The 17,796-nt window shown below is 41.8% G+C and overlaps 2 protein-coding genes and 1 long non-coding RNA gene across 5 annotated transcripts in view; 2 read left to right on the forward strand and 1 right to left on the reverse strand.

Annotated features, from left to right (window-relative positions):
* Positions 1–306: 306 nt before the first annotated feature.
* The window catches only part of LOC149268357 (uncharacterized), a 123,461-nt gene continuing 105,971 nt past the window's right edge, over positions 307–17,796 (reverse strand). The window contains exons 4-5 of the long non-coding RNA XR_016270269.1: positions 13,091–13,114; positions 307–674 (exon numbers count right to left, since the gene is read on the reverse strand). This is a non-coding gene — a long non-coding RNA (uncharacterized LOC149268357). The remainder of the gene's footprint in view (positions 675–13,090; positions 13,115–17,796) is intronic.
* Positions 2,335–4,406, forward strand: LOC108617432 (uncharacterized). 2 transcript variants are annotated; one of them, XM_018013239.2, is made up of 4 exons: positions 2,335–2,731; positions 2,784–2,982; positions 3,034–3,153; positions 3,386–4,406. In XM_018013239.2, exons 1-4 carry the CDS (start codon positions 2,389–2,391, stop codon positions 4,356–4,358), a joined length of 1,635 nt encoding a protein of 544 aa, XP_017868728.1. In that variant the 5' UTR covers positions 2,335–2,388; the 3' UTR covers positions 4,359–4,406. The 2 variants fall into 2 exon arrangements, with proteins under 2 accessions (XP_017868728.1, XP_089326959.1); XM_089470833.1 differs by having other exon boundaries at positions 2,790–2,982.
* LOC108617431 (luciferin 4-monooxygenase) lies at positions 5,244–7,188 on the forward strand. 2 transcript variants are annotated; one of them, XM_089470835.1, is made up of 4 exons: positions 5,244–5,628; positions 5,688–5,880; positions 5,950–6,084; positions 6,140–7,188. In XM_089470835.1, exons 1-4 carry the CDS (start codon positions 5,280–5,282, stop codon positions 7,113–7,115), a joined length of 1,653 nt encoding a protein of 550 aa, XP_089326961.1. In that variant the 5' UTR covers positions 5,244–5,279; the 3' UTR covers positions 7,116–7,188. The 2 variants fall into 2 exon arrangements, with proteins under 2 accessions (XP_089326961.1, XP_017868727.1); XM_018013238.2 differs by having other exon boundaries at positions 5,950–6,072.

Below are 17,796 nucleotides of genomic sequence, written 5' to 3' on the forward strand. Positions count from 1 at the left end.
AGTATGGTTTTTCCTTCTACAGTAAATCAAGATTCGTTTACTGAGATAATTATATTTTTATTAAGATAAGACTTACACAAGTTTGGTGTTGTCTATCAACCCTAGCAAAAAACGTATATATGATATATGATATGCGAATAAAGTTTCTTAGTATATAAGTACAGTAGAGTCCGGATATAACGACTCCGCTTATAGCGTCTGTACGGCTATGGCCGACGAAAATTCTGAACCCCAGACAAGCTCATATAAGCTAGCTTATACGGTTATAGCGTCTTTCGGTTATAACGACGATACCTCGAGCGCATATAATCTCATAATAAACCTCAACTTTAATTACAATTAACTATCATTAATCTGCACTTACTTCTCATATCAAAGCCTCCGTGCTCTACCCCTTTTAAAGGGCATTAAATAGTCGCTCATACTCTCTCTCTCAACTTTTCTGCTCTGCTTGCTCAGGCTCTGACTGCTGTTTAGCTTTTGTTGTTGTTGTTGTTGTTGTTGTTGCTTGACTGTTTAATGACCTCATCAAAAGCCAATATCAAAGTTGTGCCAAAACTTTTATAAGCAGCTCTTGTTGTTGCAGTTCATCATACAGTTGATGTTGTTGTTGTTGTTATTGTGTTGCACATTTAGCGGGCCGTGTAATTAATTAAGTTGTTTTGTTGTTTAGGCTGCAGGTAAAAAAAAAAAATACGAAACGTGTTAACTAAAATTTAAGGCTTAAGCAAAATCAATAAATAAACTTTGCTGCAGCTTACATAGCACATATATTTTTCAACTCTGTCTGCCGCACAAACACACATACACACTCACACACACATACAGACACTCGCATCGACTCTCATAGACAATCCATCCTTGAAACTAGCTAAGCGACAGGCAGCATCAGCTCGTCGACTGCTCTCATCTGCCGTTGCCTGCCTCACCTGACACTGAACAACTTTGACCCCAATGAAGTTGCAAGCCCCCAAGGCAAAGCTGTGTGGGCTGCCACGCTGCACACGCTGCTTGCATGCTAAAGCCGTGCCTGCGACTGCGACTGCGACTGAGACCGTGACTGTGACTGTGACTGGGGCTGTGGCTGTCACTGTGAACAGGCACACGCTTGATTTCCTCACTAAGCTCGCAAATGAAGCGTGCATACGCATCAAGGATGCGCCTCTCTAACGGCGACAAGGCCTGAGGACAGCAGCAGCCACATCGACAGCTGTGAAGGCAAAGAGAGAGAGAGAGATGGAGAGATAGAGAGACAGTGCGCCAGGAGATCAAACTGTGTTTAATCGCTAAAATTATGCAATCGAACTGCAAGCGCACAGTGGTGCGACATGCCTTACTACGAACAATATTCGAGTGACGTAAGAAAAATAGTAGGAGTAACGTAATTATTGAGAGGAAACTGCTGCTTACCTCACATACTATTATAGTGGACGATGTGCTGTTATAATCAATCGATTCGGACTAGCCTAATGGTTCATCATTCCTCTGTTGGCTGTCTTAGCTTGCTTTTCGAACTAATCATTTATTAATAATCAGTCAGGCAGTCATCTGATTGTCAACTCTATTTCTCTCTGTCTCACCATCTTACTCTCACACTTTCTCAGTCACTCTCTCTCTCTTGCTTTCCTTCTTTCTCTCTCTGCCTCTGTCTCTCTCTCTCTCACTCCTTCTCTGTCTCTATGTAATTTATTCTCTCTACTATCCCCAATTACAATTTTATCCCTGTGGCAATCATGGAGAAGGATCTCCTTACAATCTCTCTTTCTATCTTCTCTCCTTTTGTCTTCTCTACTCTTTATCAATTATTTTCTTTGTTTCTCTCTCTCTCCCTCTTTCACTCTGTTTATCTCTCTTTTATTCACTTTCTTTTGTATAGACTTTCTTTCTATCCCTATTTTTAGCTTCAGTGGCATCACTTTCAATCTCTCCTTCTCTTCTTGTCCAGCCCTCACACTCAAACAGTCCGTCAATAAATCAGTCTGTAAATCTGATTTTCGAAAAATTCCTTCCACAAATTAGCAATAGCATTGACATTCATATAGAATGCTCTAGTTGTATTTTGCAATCTTTCTGGAACTCAGTCACTCCCCCTTTCGCACTTTCCCTCTCTCTTCAGCGAACAGAGGCTAGACCCAATAAACATAGATATGTTACATGACTTATCATTGGCAGCCACCGATCAGTCGACCGATGTTATTAGAGCCTTGTCATCGGCGCCGGCTACGACTTTGGCTTGCGGCACAGCAAACGTGTGAAACTAATTAGCAGATATTAATTCTAGTTACGACGACGGAGACAGTAGGTAGATGCTATGGTCGACTATATATAGGCCACATAAACATCTAACGGCTCAGTTGTTTGACTTGTGTTTTGAAGTTGGAGTTAGAAATGGCATCCACTAGCTACGATAGCATTGAGAAGATCTGGTCGGGACCCAAAGACAAGGAGTACTATGGACCCGACATGACCCTGGGCGAGGTAGCTCTGCTCATACTCAAGCTGCATGCGGACACTGTGATGCAGGTCTTTGATCCGACCGGCGAGACTCTGACCGGAGCTCAGCTCTACGAGCAAAGTCGTCGCTTAGCTCACGCCTTTCAGCACTTAAATCTGCATCGGGGCGATGTGGTTGGCATTTCCGCCAAGAACACCACTTACCTCACAGAGGTGGTGATTGCAGCTCTACTAAGCGGCACGCCCATCAATCCTCTCCATCCGGATTTTGATAAGGGTGAGTGGAACTCAAACAAGGTTTACCTCTTCTTCACATTCATGCCTTACAGAAACAGTTGCCTATATGTACGAAATAACCAAGCCCAAGGTCATTTTCTGCGACGTAGATAACTACGAGACCTTGGCGGCGGTTAAGGAAAGCTTAAAATTCAAAACGGAGCTCATTTTACTCAGTGGCAAGCTGCCCGGAGTGCGTAATATAGAAGATCTGCTAAAGGATGGCGCCGAAGGCTACGATCCCAAGACGCTGTAGGTAGAGCCTCACCTTAAGTTAGAAGATTGTCTAGTATTTCCTTACAGCTTTGCCTGTCCACATCTCTGTGGCGATGACACGGCCTTCATCATCAGCTCCTCGGGTGTAACCGGTTTGCCAAAGGGCGTCACGCGCTCGCATCGCAGTCTGCTAAATAATACCAAAATGTGAGTAGAGGTTAAGGTCCCTCTCTGACTGCAGCTAACCCTTGTCTCTCTCTCTCTTCTCCTTGCGACATAATACATACATGAAATTTTAATAGGGAGTAAGCTACTTCTCTTTACCCCCTTACATCTCTCCCTTGATCCACTTCCCACTCAGTGGGCAGTAGGATCTGTCCATAGCTAACATCTCTACATCGCTCTCTCTTTCTCTCTCCCTGTCTCTCTCTTTCTTTAGCCCTCAACTGTTTACCGCGAAGACTGTGATATTCTGCATTAGTCCTTTGTACTGGGTCTCCTGCATTTTCACTCTGCTCGTCTCGCTGGTCAATGGCTGCAAGCGCGTAATAACGAACAAGCCCTTCAGCGTTGAATACTTTGCCGAGGTCGTGTCACGTCACCAGGTCACCTTCGTGATCACCGTGCCACACCACATGGCGCTTCTGGCTAAGAGCCCACGCACGGATCTGGTAGAGAAGCTGGCGTCGGTGCAATCGTTCGTCTGCAGTGGCTCCAAGCTTCCACTTACCATTTGGAACCGACTGTATGAACTACTCGGCAGTGACAGATTCTCGGTGCTCTATGGCCTGTCGGAGGTTGGCGGCGTTAGCAAGAATATTGGCGGCCCGGTGGGCTGCGAGGGCAAGCTCTTGCGTAACATCCAAGTGCGCATTTTGGATGAGAGGGGCAACGCTCTGGGTCCCAATCATACGGGCCACATTCACATCAAACTGAATCAGCGCTGGGGCGGCTACTACCACAATCCGCAGGACACCCAGACAACGGTTACCCCCGATGGCAAATGGTTGCTGACTGGCGACCATGGCTACTTCGATGACGAGGGCTGCCTGCACTTCCAGACCCGTGACACCGACGTCTTCAAGTACAATCACTTCCCTGTCTACCCCAAGCAAATCGAGGATATCATACAGCACCTGCCTGGGGTCCATGAGGTTGCCATCTTCGGTGTACCCGACGATGTGTCCACAAATCTGACTGCCTGCGCTGTGGTGCGAGAACAGAACGAAGACGGCCAAAAGCTAACTGCGGATCAGATCAAAGCAATTGTCGCAGAGCATCTGAGTGAGGCCTATCACCTAAAAGGCGGCGTTTACTTTGTGGACCAGCTGCCCAAGACGACGAACAACAAAATACAAAGACGTCGCATTCTAGAAGAGCTTAAGCAGAAATGTGGCATTACGGCCTTATAAAGAATACAATTGTCAATAAAGAATGAACTATAAAATAATGAAATTGTATATTTAAAGATAGTATTTCGAATTGGGTATTTAGGGGAGGGAAATTACTAAATAGCATTAGAGATCGGAGAGATCCCATGGTTAGCTAGTCACCTATGGAAACCCTGGGGGGGCTAATCACCCTTAGGAATTGAGTCGAAGAGATCGGTGTCTTCGACTCAAATCTAATGGAAGGACTTACTGAGAATTATGATACTTTTGAAAATTTCATTGACGCTATAAATTGCGGGATACCATAGGAAGATAGGGCAAAGGTCTTCAGGACTTTGTTAAACTCACCAAAATGGTTCGATACAACAAAGGATCATACAACAAGACACAACTTCCTGGTAAATGTCACAATATCCAGAGTATGATGTTCCTACGGATTTCATAGGAGTTCTACCAATCAATACAATGTCATAGAACGCATTTAAGTTCTTTGATCAAATAATGCGTAGACGTCTATTAGACATAGACTTTCTAGACTTGCTAAAGAGTTACCGCATGAGATGCATGCATGAGCGTGTACATATGAGATACATTTCATGCTTCCATGTTTAGAACGTCGGGTTCTGCGACTTCTCTGTTGAGCCAGTTAATTGCATTAATTGATGAGTCATGAGAAGTGTTTTGATGGAAACGTTTCCAACTGCTTCCTCAGTCGAGCACCTGTATTGGTATCAGCTCAAGCCTAAATCAGCATCTATTTAAACACACCTTTTAGTTGACAACAATAATGATTAAGACAAAAGTTGTGAAATCTGTCTGGAAACGTGGGGCATCAATTAGCACGTTGAGATATGTTTCCTATTTACGACTTGAAGCGTATATAAAAACAATACCGAGACGCAATAAATCACTTAGTTGTAGATTCAATCCACAGTCATCAAGATGGGCTCCTGTGAGGTCCACTACGATGCAGCGACTCGCACCTGGCTGGGGCCGCGAGGCAAGGAGTTCTATGGCCCCGAAATGACCCTCGGTGAGGTGACGATGCGTGTGCTCAATCTGAATGCGGATAAGATCCTACAGCACTGTGATATAACGAACGTGCAGCTAACGGGCAGACAGCTAGCACAACAGGGCCTGACCATCGAGAGGGCCTTCCGACAGATGGGCCTGCAAGTTGGAGACGTCATTGGCATTGCAGCCAATAATACGACTTATCTAACGGGCGTCACCATAGCCGCTATGCTGTGTGGTACGCCCATTAACCCACTGCATCCAGATTTTGATCAAGGTAAGATAATATCAATTGAAAAAATCCCTCGATAAGTCACTCAAGTTTTGCTTTCATAGAAACCGTCAAGTACATGTTTGACATCACAGAGCCGAAGCTAATCTTTTGCGATGTGGAGAACTATAAGATTATTAAAGCGGTCAATGAGAACTTGGCTAAGCCAGCTAAGATCTATCTGGTGAACGGTAAAATCGAGGGCGTGTCTGATGTGTGGGATCTTCTGAAGGAAGACGAGTCCATAGCGCCAGCTGCGTAAGTCTTGATACAACCTACAAACCTTCAAGGAAAGGTAGCTCAATGGTGTCTTCCTCTCATCCTTAGCTACGTGCCTTGCCCCACGCTGAATGGCGATCACACGGCCTTCATTGTCTGCTCCTCGGGCACGACAGGCATGCCGAAGGGCGTGACTCGCTCGCATCGCAGTCTCATTTGCAACTGCAAGAAGTTAGTGAAAAAGTATTTAAGCCCAACTGAAGACGAGTTCATTCACCTCTATTTTTCCCTCTGGCAGCCCCAATACCTACACCCGAGACACAGTCGTACTCTCGTTCAGCCCGCTCTACTGGATCTCCGGCACCTACATGCTGCTGGCCAATCTACTCAACGGCTGCAAGCGCATCATCACACATCGCCCATACACTGTGGAGTACCTGCTGGAGATTGTGCAAAGGCATCAGGTGACCTTCCTCTTCCTCGCCTCCCATCAGATAGCGCTGCTCTCCAAGTGCCAGATTGACGTGTCCAAGATCCGAGCGAAATTGGAGTCCGTTAAGGTATTGATTGGGGCTGGCTCCAAGGTGTGCAAGGCCGTCTCCCAGCGCATGTACGACCTGATTGGCAACATGCGCTTCGTGGTGGGCTACGGTCTCTCCGAGATGGGCGGCATCAGCAAAAACCTAGGCGGTCCTCTGGGCAGCGAGGGCAAGGTCATGCGCAACGTCGAGCTGCGCGTGCTGGACAAGCTGCGCATGCCGCTCGGCATCAATGAAGTGGGCATCATCTACGGCCACTTGCGCTACAAATGGGCGGGCTACTACCGCAACCCGGAGGCCACCAAGCGCGCGCTCAGTCCCGATGGCCAGTGGCTGAGAACGGGAGACATTGGCTATCTGGATAGCGAGGGCTATCTCTACATACTGACGCGCGACACCGATGTCTTCAAGTACAACAACTTTCAGATCTATCCGGAGCAGATCGAAGAGTTCATTCTGCGCCTGCCCGGCGTGAGCGAGGCCTGCGTCTTCGGCGTGCCCGACGAGGTCTCCACCAATCTGACAGCCTGCGCCGTGGTGCGCACCGACGACGAGGAGGGCAGGAAACTGACAGCGGATCAAGTGCGAAATATTGTTGAGCGATACCTAAGCTCGGCCTATCACATACGCGGCGGCATTTTCTTTGTCGATTCACTGCCCAAGACATCCAATGACAAGCTGCAGCGTCGCAAGGTGCCCCAAATGATCAAGAACTTGGGCATCGTTGCGGAATAGCATTATGTACTAGATATATGATATATGATATGAATATATATTTAGATTAGGTAAGGAGCTGAACTGCTCTATCTATTTGTCGGTTTACTCAATGCGAAGAACTGTTGAAAGGAACCTTAAGGGGTAAGGCCTGAATAACAGATCTGCATATGTGAGGATCGTCTGCTGAAAGACCTTTAGAGAGCGGAAACATTCTTGACAATTGTCATGCCTGGACAAAGATCTTTTGAGCTACGAAAGTATCGATTGCTTAGCACCTTATGAATAGATCTATTGTTGAATATCCGTCTCATTCAGAGGTAGAATATTTGCCTACAAGGAAGATCTTTTCTTATAGACTTGGACAGTTAAGTAGAACTGACTAAGAGTATATGGACTTGTGTATCACATAGCATATCATCACGATCAGTATTTAGAGTAGACTGTGATGACTTGACACGATCTGTATAGAAATTGCATGTCAATAATGAATCAATTCACATTCCATTTGCTTTTTACCACCCGCTGGCAAATTGCTTGCCATTAGCATAGACTTTGTCACACTGTGAGCGCAAACTAATGCCAGGGATTCAATGAATTTTAATAGAGATTGAAATTGTAAATGCAATGACCCCACGGCTCGAAACGTTTGACTAGCCTGCTTGCCTGTCTGGCCTGTGCTGACCTCGCCTGTCCAGGCCTGTCCTGTCCTGGCCTGCTCGGCTAACTGACTGACTGCAATTGCTACTGCTGCTGCTGCTGTTGGCCAACAACGATGCCAATGACAAGCAATTTGTTATTTGTGGCCCTCCTGTGGCCGGGCGGGGGAGGGCAGCGCCCACTATTGCCCACTGCAAGTGCGAAGGCAGAAAAAAAACACAACAAGAGTCGTAAAAGAAGCGTGTGCAGGCCAGCAAAATGAATTGAGAAATTAAAATTGCAATATGCAATACATATTTTATTGTATATATGGCATGCGACACGCCCTGTCGCACAGCCGTCCATTGAGGCTAACATTTGGACATTTGACAAATGCCAAATGCCAAATGAAATGCTGGCCAAAACACGATTCAATTTGCGTAGCTCCATGTCCTGGCCAACCGACTGGCGACAAGCACTAAAACTCAGTTAACTAAGCCCGGCCCAATCTGCTGCTGGCCCAGAAACCGAAAGCATTGTGCAACTAATGCGGATTATCCCCGGGGCTTTGCCAACTGCACCCGAAGGTGTAAATTTTCTCTGTCTGGGATTTGCATGGACAATGTGAATCGAACACATGAACACTAAGCCTCAGCTCGAGCAAAAGGAAGAATTTCAATAATTTTTAGCCCATTTAGACAATTTGACAACCGTCTCAGCATTTGCCTTTACCCACTCAGGGACTTGCTTAAAAACTATTCGAATATTTTCTTCAACTGCAAGCAAAAATTTTTACTTGGGTTAACTGAAGAAAAAAGAGAGTGAAATATGCTTGACTAGCAGTTATCCTGTACATAATAAAGGATATCATTTGAAGTTTATTTCTACTGTGAGAGAAGAAGAAGAAGACTTTACTGTATACCCAATGTTATCTAACTGTTAAAGATCTTGAATTTTGCTAGGGTTGCCCAAAATGTGAAATATTTAAGACTCACCTACAAACTCCTCCATAATCAACCAATCTACCTTCTCTCTACCTAAATCGTTTTGTCGTTTTAGCTAAACTCTAAAAAAGGCTAACCAAATGGCTTGTCTGTGGCTGCATTCGCTTCGGCCTGCTCTGGCAATATTTATTGAATTGAGGCCTGATTGCAAAATAAAAACCGATTTGCCGCAATAAAAACTGTTATGCCATTATTCAAATGCAATTTACCGTTGCAAGCCATACTACGTACATATATACATATACATATATAAGTAAAATGCTTGGCATTTTGCTTTTAAATTCAAAGTAATATTTTGAATGCCATGTCAAAGCACTTCGATTGAAATTCAACGAATTGCATTACTTTTCATGCCACAAAGTGAAGCTACTTTGCTTCTCCTCTCCACCCACCATCTCTTCTTCACTCACTCTATCTATCTCACAACTTTCTCTCTCTCTCTCCATTCCTGTGCAACAGTTTGACTGGCAAAATCAAAGCCAACATTTTTGTGACGTTTTTCTACTGTTTTTGCAAAATTCTTCGAATTTTATTTTGCCAAAGTGCAGAAGTAAACCTGGAAATGAAATTTAATTATTTATGCCGCAACACAGCAGGCGGAAAAGACACATCCTTTGTTGTAGCAAATACAGTAATGACACGCTAAAATAAATATTTATCAATTTGAATAAAGCTATTAAATTTGAATATCTGCGAGATGATATCAATTAATTATTTTAATATTTTTTATAATAATAATATTATTTCTAATAATTATTATTTTTATTCAATTTTAATAATAATACTTAAATGTTATATTTAAATATTTAATAAAAATTTACGATTAATTTGTAATATTTTCAATGGTATAAAGTTTCGATTCGCTTAACAACTTTTATTTATTTTTTATTTTATTTTTTTTTATTTTAATAGGTATTTACAAATGTTCATTCATACAATATATTATATATATTTTTTTTTATCTGCTAATACTGTTAAATTAAACACAAATTCCTTTAATTATCCAATATTTTATCTGTACTCCTGAATCGCCTCTACTTTCTTCTTACTTTATTGAATTCACTTAAAAGTTTTTTCTTTGTTTTTCGTTTTTGTTTTTCTGAGTGCAGGAGGCCACAAAAATGTTATTTCTACCATGGCTTACATATTGCAAATAAATTGTATACAAAAAATACACATAACAAATAACATTTTTGCTTGATGTGTGTGTATGCGTGTGTGTGCTATATACAACAAATATTTGCTCAGAATGCAAACAAACAGCAACAACAAAAATACAAAATTAATGCTTACAAAAAAAAAAAAAGAAGAAAAACTAGCTGAGAACTTGGCAATTGAGCTTACTCGAATGAGTCATGCCTGCTCATGTGACCTCGGCTTGAACTCCCGATGAACATGCTTTTTACAATTTTCTGAAATATTGAAATATTAACAATAATTGATCTAACTATTTATAAAGGAATGCTAGAATTTTAGAGTCAATACATAAATATACAAAAATAAGAATAAAATAGATGAACATCGGAACGAATATGCTCGATTTGTCCTACATGAACCAACATGCGAGAGAAAACACTTTAAAGTTTCATCAAGGATTTCCGTAACATATGAAATATTGTAAGCAACAGAGAAAAACATAAGCTCGTTGGCTGTACCAAAAAAAAAAAAAAAAAAAAAAAAAAAAAAGAATAGAATAATTACAACAACAACCACAACTGCAACAACATAGGGGGAGAGGGAGAGAGTGAGAGCCCTTGAAAATGATTACAATATGAATTTTGGTAGGAAGTTTCTGTAATTAAACAAGCATAAAATGCTAGCTGTAGGGTTGATCAGAGAGACAGAGAGAGAGAGAGAGAGGGAGAGTGAGTGCAATAGGCAGCGACCCGCACACACACTCTCTGTCCTGTGAGCCTTCGAGCGTGTCCTGTCGCGCACATCTGCCGCGGCGTTGATTTCCACGGCACGCGGGGTTGCAACTAGTTGTGCTCAAAGTGGTGGAAATTATGACTGCAAACCAGAAGAGTGGTAGAGGCTAAGAGGTAGAAGAGCAGCTAAAAGAACCGTTACAATTTCGCCTAGCTGAACTTATCAATGCGCTGCCTTCATCCTTCATCCTTTGGGGAGTTGTGTTCGCTAGGAATTTGTGCTGGCCGTGACAAGCGGCACAACAAGTTTGGGAATTCGAGCATGTGCGGCGCGTCCTACCTGATATATATTTCAACATACACACACACACAAGCACATACACAAGCAGAGAGAGAACCACAGACAACTACAGACACGCGCCTATGTGACCCACTTGGCAGCTGAACGCTCGCCACATTCAAATCAACTTCAAGTTCATGCAATTTTAATGCCAGTTGGTCAGGTGAAAATGGACAGGGTGGCCATGGGTGGCCATGGGTGGCCATAGGCGGGAGGACTGGGTGCTGTGCTACGTGCAGCTGACTTGCGGCCAGTGCCCATCTGCTCCGCCCCCTCCCTCCCTCGCCATCAGCTCACACATGGCATGGCCAACTATCAGTGCCAAGTTGCGTGGTTAACAGCTGCTGTGCCGGACAGCCCAGGCAATGCACTGAGCGAAAATATTACGAAGAAATGTATCTGTATCTGTGTCTGTATCTGTATCTGTATCTGTATCTGTATCTGTATCTGTATCTGTATCTGTATCTGTATCTGTATCTGTATCTGTATCTGTATCTGTATCTGTATCTGTATCTGTATCTGTATCTGTATCTGTATCTGTATCTGTATCTGTATCTGTATCTGTATCTGTATCTGTATCTGTATCTGTATCTGTATCTGTATCTGTATCTGTATCTGTATCTGTATCTGTATCTGTATCTGTATCTGTATCTGTATCTGTATCTGTATCTGTATCTGTATTTGTATCTATATACAGTTTTTCTAAGTGTATCTATCTTTGCTGCTGTAACTGTTTTTGTATCTGTTTGTGTGTTAATAAAATGTATATAAAATAAAATATATTTTCTTGCTTTGGTTTTTAATGCAACTCAGCCTAAATAGAACCTGGCATACATAGACTTCTACATATATCAACACACATCTTTATATACATAGATACATAGATTTCTCGATTTTATTGGGTTTTATCTGCCGCATGCGTCCGAGCGTGTGCCCCAAATGCCAATGAGGCATACATTTTTGATTTTACGCAGTTTTGATTGATGAACGAATTGGGCTGCGGTGGCCGAAAAACCTGCGGGCCTGCCGCAAAAAGTGAGAGATAAACACACGTATTAAGCACACAAATACACAATAGATGAAAAGCACATAAGCTGGCGAATCTGACTCTGACTCTGGCGATAAGGCGAGAGCCGACATTTGCATGGGCAATCGAAGGACTCGCCTCATTTCCGGGCAGATAAGCGGCCAAAGAAATGTCTGGCAATTGAATAGTTTTCAGTCAACTATAAAGTCAAGAGGTAGGAGGGGGAGGAGGCCGGACAACGTCTTTGCCCAGCTGCGTCTTTTAATTTCCTTTAACTTAAAGCCAAAGCAAACGGCAAACGGCCAACAGCAAAGACGACCAAAACAAATGCAGGACGCGTGTCCTGTCTGCCCTGCCGCCTGCTGTTGCCACGCTTCGCAGCGCCCACACGTTTCGAGCGAAGGTATGTGAATAGACACCTATACATATATAAATACATGCTTGCATGTGTATGTGTGTGTGCACCTACCACTTCCTGGTAGGCGTTACGTGCTGCCCGCCCGCCTGCCACACGCCACACGCCACACGCCACACGGCACGTTGCAGTTGAGCGCCTTTTCGTAATGGCCCACTGGCTAATAGTTCACTTTTCATCGCTTCTGCCCAAAAGCAGCAAAAGGAGCACAAGAAAATTTTATATAAGCTGTACAGCAAAAGGAAAGTGGAAAAATGGAAAATGGAAAATGCTATCGCTCTTGATGCTTAGCTAAGTTTTTTCTTTCTTCGCCTTCTTTCTCCGCCTTAAACATAATTTAAGCCAGCGAAAGGACATTTCAGTTAACTAAGAACTGTACCAAAAATGCGAGCAGAGAGGATCAGAATGTCGACTTGAGGGCAGAGTCGATGGAATATATTTAGGGTTGCGTTTATAAAGAGGCCTGTGTCTATGAGGAGGAATCGTATATGAACTTAAATGAGAGAGGAGTGCTTGACTAGGAGATATCTATCAATATACTACAAATATGCTTATGGCATAGGAAAACCAGATTCAAATATGCAATCTTTAAAGTATCCATAGGGATAACATATAAATAACTAAGGTATATCTATAATCAGTCAAAACTTAGAAGTATGCTATCTTGTACAATTATAATATATTTATGTGAATACTGACTCACCTTTTAAATAATTTTTATCATATCCTGAAACACAGAAGAGAAACAGAAGTCTTTTATTTAAAGTTGTATTCTTTAATTAAACATTATAAATAAATTCCATAAACTAAAGATTATTTTTATTTCAAATATGTTTCATCGTTAACATTACCGAAATTAATTTTTTCCTATACTTACTTAACTCCCTGAAGTTCTATAACAATTCCAGCATCAACGCAATTGACTGCCTTGAAATAGAAACGTTGAACGGGGCTCTACTGCCTTAATTACATAGAGCTTATGACTCATGCATAAGTATCTAATACAGCTAATATATATGCCATATATTTGCCTCTACCACTCGCTATCTACCCCTACTCCCTCTCTCTCTCTCTCACTCTCGCTCTGCCCTATATCAATTCAAGTTCACACACTTCTAATAAACTGCCCACACAAGTCAAAGGACTCAGAGCTTTACGTGAGCTAATCACGCACTCATTGCGTAGGGCTTGCCTTGCGCTCATATTGTGGCCAGTCTCAAGGACATCTCACAACACTGAGCAGCACGCCAACGCAGCTTCCTACACCTATCCCTCTCTCTCTGTCTCTCTCACCCTAAGCTCAACTCATTATACCTTGCAAATATTTACGAAAGTTTATTAAACCAAACCGCAACAAACTTCAAATAAACAAATGTAGCTGAAGATATATATAGATATAAATATATGTATATGTATATATTTATATGTATGTATGTGTTTATGTTTAGTTGTCTGTCCGTCTGTCTATCTCTCTGTGTGTGAAGCACAAACTTTCGAGTCAGTCAAGCAAATAACAAACAAAACAAAGAGCTTGAAAATCGGGCATAAACGACTGCATAATACTGGCTCAAGTTGAAGCTATAAATAATTTTACATATTCGTAAATGCGACGCCCTAAACGGCGTCAATTTATAGTATAACTTATAGCAGCTCAATCATGATCCAGCAGCAATACTTGATGTAGCTAGTCTCAAAACTGTGCCCAGACTGACGAATCCGAAGATCACACAGAACCAATATACTCTCTTTTGCAACTTGTTGATCGAGCATCAACGCTTATCGCTGTGAGCATTAAAAAGCTGTAGCTTAAAGCATAAACAAACATTTGTTAGGATTCATATACAAATATTGTATATATACATATACATATATGAATATATGTAGCACACATGAGATATGATTTTTGTTGTATTATGCTTTCCTGTGCAACGGTAAACGGAAAAACTCGCACATCAAAAATGCTTTTCAATGCATTTAATCACACGTGAATGCGACTCAAGATAAGATAAGCCAAAATACAGAGTTATAGATATAGCATATAAATATATATATATATACATATATGTATATATATGTGTCATAGTTAGGGGTAAGAGTTATTCTGAGTTATGCCTGAATTAAGGTTTGCTTTAGGCAAACATAAATAGCGCGCTATTGATATGAGGTGAGATAATAACATTCCATGCGGAAGACTCAAAGTGACTCAAATTCAGCTGCCTTTCAGCTGAAATGATATTTATTTAAATATAAATAATAAAGAAACATAATAGAAAAAAAAATCATATTGATACTTAAAGGTAATAACAATAATAATATATGTATACAATATAAATAAAAATAGAAATATAAAAAAAAATATATTTCATATTATTCTCATATTTAACCACACTGAATAAAACTAATTATTCGTTATGGAGCACCCCTAATGTAAATAAATGACTTCAATTACTCGACACATGTTTTTCATATACAATGCATAACAGCTGCACATCTGTTAACTGTTCACTGTTAACTGGTCTATGTTCCATTACAACAGCTTTATAAAAATATCAATTAAGCTTTATAATCAGCGACAAGAATAATATATCTTAAACGCTTCGTTAGTCTATAAATATTTAATAAGTTTTTTCGCTCCAAGCGATTTGGCCAAAAAGTAAGTGAGAGAAGATAGGAGTGAGAGGAGGGAGAGGCGAGAGCGAGAGGCGCATTTAAGTAGCTGCCAACATGGCGAGCATCTAAATTATATGCCCCATTGCCAGCAATGGAGCGCCCCACTTCCCCCACTACCGTCCCTTGCCCATTGGCTGAGCTGGGCAGCTGCTCTGCAGGCAGCTACATTCAATTAATTTTACACGATGTAACGAAAATCCAGCAAAAACAAAACTAACGATAATTTTACAAGCACACTGCCATGAGGGGGGCCAGAGTGCAACACAAAACAAGTAAGAAAACTCTAGTCGAGAGTGCTCGACTAGATACTACCCTGAACCCAACAAATAAAAATGCTCATTTAGTATGGCTGAAATTTCAATTTCGATGTATTTAAAAATATAAATAAAATACCAAACTCATTTAATAAAATATGAAAATATTTTGAAATAATTAAAATAAAATTAACATCAGTTGCATCGACCGGGATTCGAACCGCGACTCCTCGGTCGAGCGTCATGCTGCTAACACACTAGGCCACCCCACTCCTGCTAGTGGCGCTGGCAAAACTCAAATAGATTCACTGCTGCAGCGCCATCTACCAAAACTAAATGAAACTAACTGCTGATGTGATTCTAAGAATCTGCTAGAATAACCAAACTATTAAAAACGCACATAAAGTATAGTTAAAATTTCAATTTCGGTGTATTTAAAAATATAAATTAAATAGAAAACGTATTTATGAAAATATAAAAATATTTTGAAACAATTAAAAAAAAAAAACATCAGTGTTGCACCGATCGGGATTCGAACCGCGACTTCTTGATCGAGCGTCATGCACCTAACACACTAGGCCACCCCACTCCTGCTGGTGGCGCTGGCAAAACTCAAATAGATTCACTGCTGCAGCGCCATCTACTAAAAAACTAAACGAAACTAACAGCTGATGTGATGTATTTGTTGTAGCTGCTGCACGTGCGTTTGTTAATTGGCCAAATATTTGATTATTTTTATTAATTTTTGACTGAACGGAATTTAATGAAACTTTCAGCATATGATCTACATATTATATTGAATATTTGAGAAATTTGAAAAAAGAAAAATCATTCACAATTAGCTATAGAGGCACCTGATTTGAACTTGAATGTTTTTACTCGATAAAAACATAACGGGATGATTTTTCGAATTTTAAAAGCAAACTCGACGTCCGCGCTGTATATACGGTCATTTTAAAAAAAAATTCAAGTCTCTAGCTCTTATATCTTCGGAAATCGACGCGTTCAAACATACGGACAGACGGACAGACGGACAGACGGACAGACGGACAGACGGACAGACGGACAGACAGACAGACGGACAGGGCTAAATCGACTCAGCTCGTCGCCCTGATCAAGAATATATATACTTTGTGGGGTCTGCCACGCCTCCTTCTGCCTGTTACATACATTTCAACAAAACCATTATACCCTGATTTCCCATTTTCAATGGGTTCAGGGTATAAAAAGAGAGTAAAGCAAAAAAACGACGTTGTAATAACATTTTAACGATATTAGCACGAAAAATGTGGCCGGCTACACAAAAGCAGAAAGTGGAAAGCTTAACGATGCTAAACGAGTGCAGCGTGCCCATGGGTGCGAAAGGGACGAGCAGTGTGAGGGGCTAAGCGAAGAGCGAGATTGCGAGTGTGTATGCGTGTGTATGTGTGCAAGCATTAGTGCTTAGATTCAGCCATATGCAGCGGCAGCGGCAGCATCGCCAAAGGTGCAAGCGAGACAGCCTGAGTGTGGCGGAAATGCCGTAAAGCAAAAGGCTGTTAGCGGCGCTTTGTGGACTGCGACTGCTGCTGGTGCTGCTGCTGTTGCTGCTGCCAAAAGCAAATCTGCAGTGCAAATTGTTCAAATATTTTGGCTTTTCTACACACACGCACACAGCCACACACACACACATATGTATATATGTACTTGTAAGCAAGTAGAACTTGAAAGAGCAGACAAAAATGTGTGTTCATTGTCTGCTGTGCCGAACAAACAAAAGCGCGCCGCATTGTTCAAATGCAGCGAGTTGTTACATAACACACACACACACACACCCGCACACATGTGTATGTAAGTGCACTAAGACCTCACACGGCCATACACATTGCTGATAAGCAGCTGAAAAAAAAATCGTTTTACGCGGCGTTTCTTAAAGCTCCATTATTTTACACACAGCATAAATTTCAACACGCCAGCACGCACACATAAATATGTGTGTTTGTGTTTGTGTGGGTGTGTGCGCTCAAGTTTATGCAATGTTTTCGCTTGTTTTGCGTCATTGTCAACATTATTATTTTTTCTTTCTTTTCGCTTCGCTTTTGTTGCCAACGCTTGTTAATATAAAAGCCGCTGCATTGTTAACTTGACTCTGTTGTTGTTGTCTTGTGGTTGCTGCTGCTGTCGCTGTTGCTGTTGCTGTTGCTGCTCAACACTTGTAAATTGTGTATGATTTTTTCACACACCCACACACACAAGTTAAGGCAACAATGCGGCTCAAGTGAAGCGCACAGCATGCCATCTCGCTTCTCTCCGCACTGAAAAAGCTAAAACAAAAGCTTGTATAAGTGTATGTGTGTGTGCGTGAGTAAGCTACTAAAATAGTAAATTACAGCACAATGCTCACACACGCATACTCACAGGCACTCACACATACACCCACCCACACACACAGCTAGCACAGCCACAACCGCAGCAGTCTTTATGCTTGGTGCATTGCATACTTATG

The sequence above is a fragment of the Drosophila arizonae genome, chromosome 5, assembly GCF_054131065.1.
Source record: "Drosophila arizonae isolate 15081-1271.41 chromosome 5, UAZ_ARI_1.0, whole genome shotgun sequence".
Lineage (NCBI taxonomy): Eukaryota > Metazoa > Arthropoda > Insecta > Diptera > Drosophilidae > Drosophila > Drosophila arizonae.

Coding starts and splice junctions, on each gene's coding strand:
- LOC108617432 (XM_018013239.2), top strand. CDS start 2,389: ATGGCATCCACTAGCTACGATAGCATTGAGAAGATCTGGTCGGGACCC. Junction 2,983..3,033: donor GGCTACGATCCCAAGACGCT/GTAGGTAGAGCC, acceptor ATTTCCTTACAG/CTTTGCCTGTCCACATCTCT. Junction 3,154..3,385: donor CTGCTAAATAATACCAAAAT/GTGAGTAGAGGT, acceptor CTCTTTCTTTAG/CCCTCAACTGTTTACCGCGA.
- LOC108617431 (XM_089470835.1), top strand. CDS start 5,280: ATGGGCTCCTGTGAGGTCCACTACGATGCAGCGACTCGCACCTGGCTG. Junction 5,881..5,949: donor GAGTCCATAGCGCCAGCTGC/GTAAGTCTTGAT, acceptor TCTCATCCTTAG/CTACGTGCCTTGCCCCACGC. Junction 6,085..6,139: donor TGCAAGAAGTTAGTGAAAAA/GTATTTAAGCCC, acceptor TCCCTCTGGCAG/CCCCAATACCTACACCCGAG.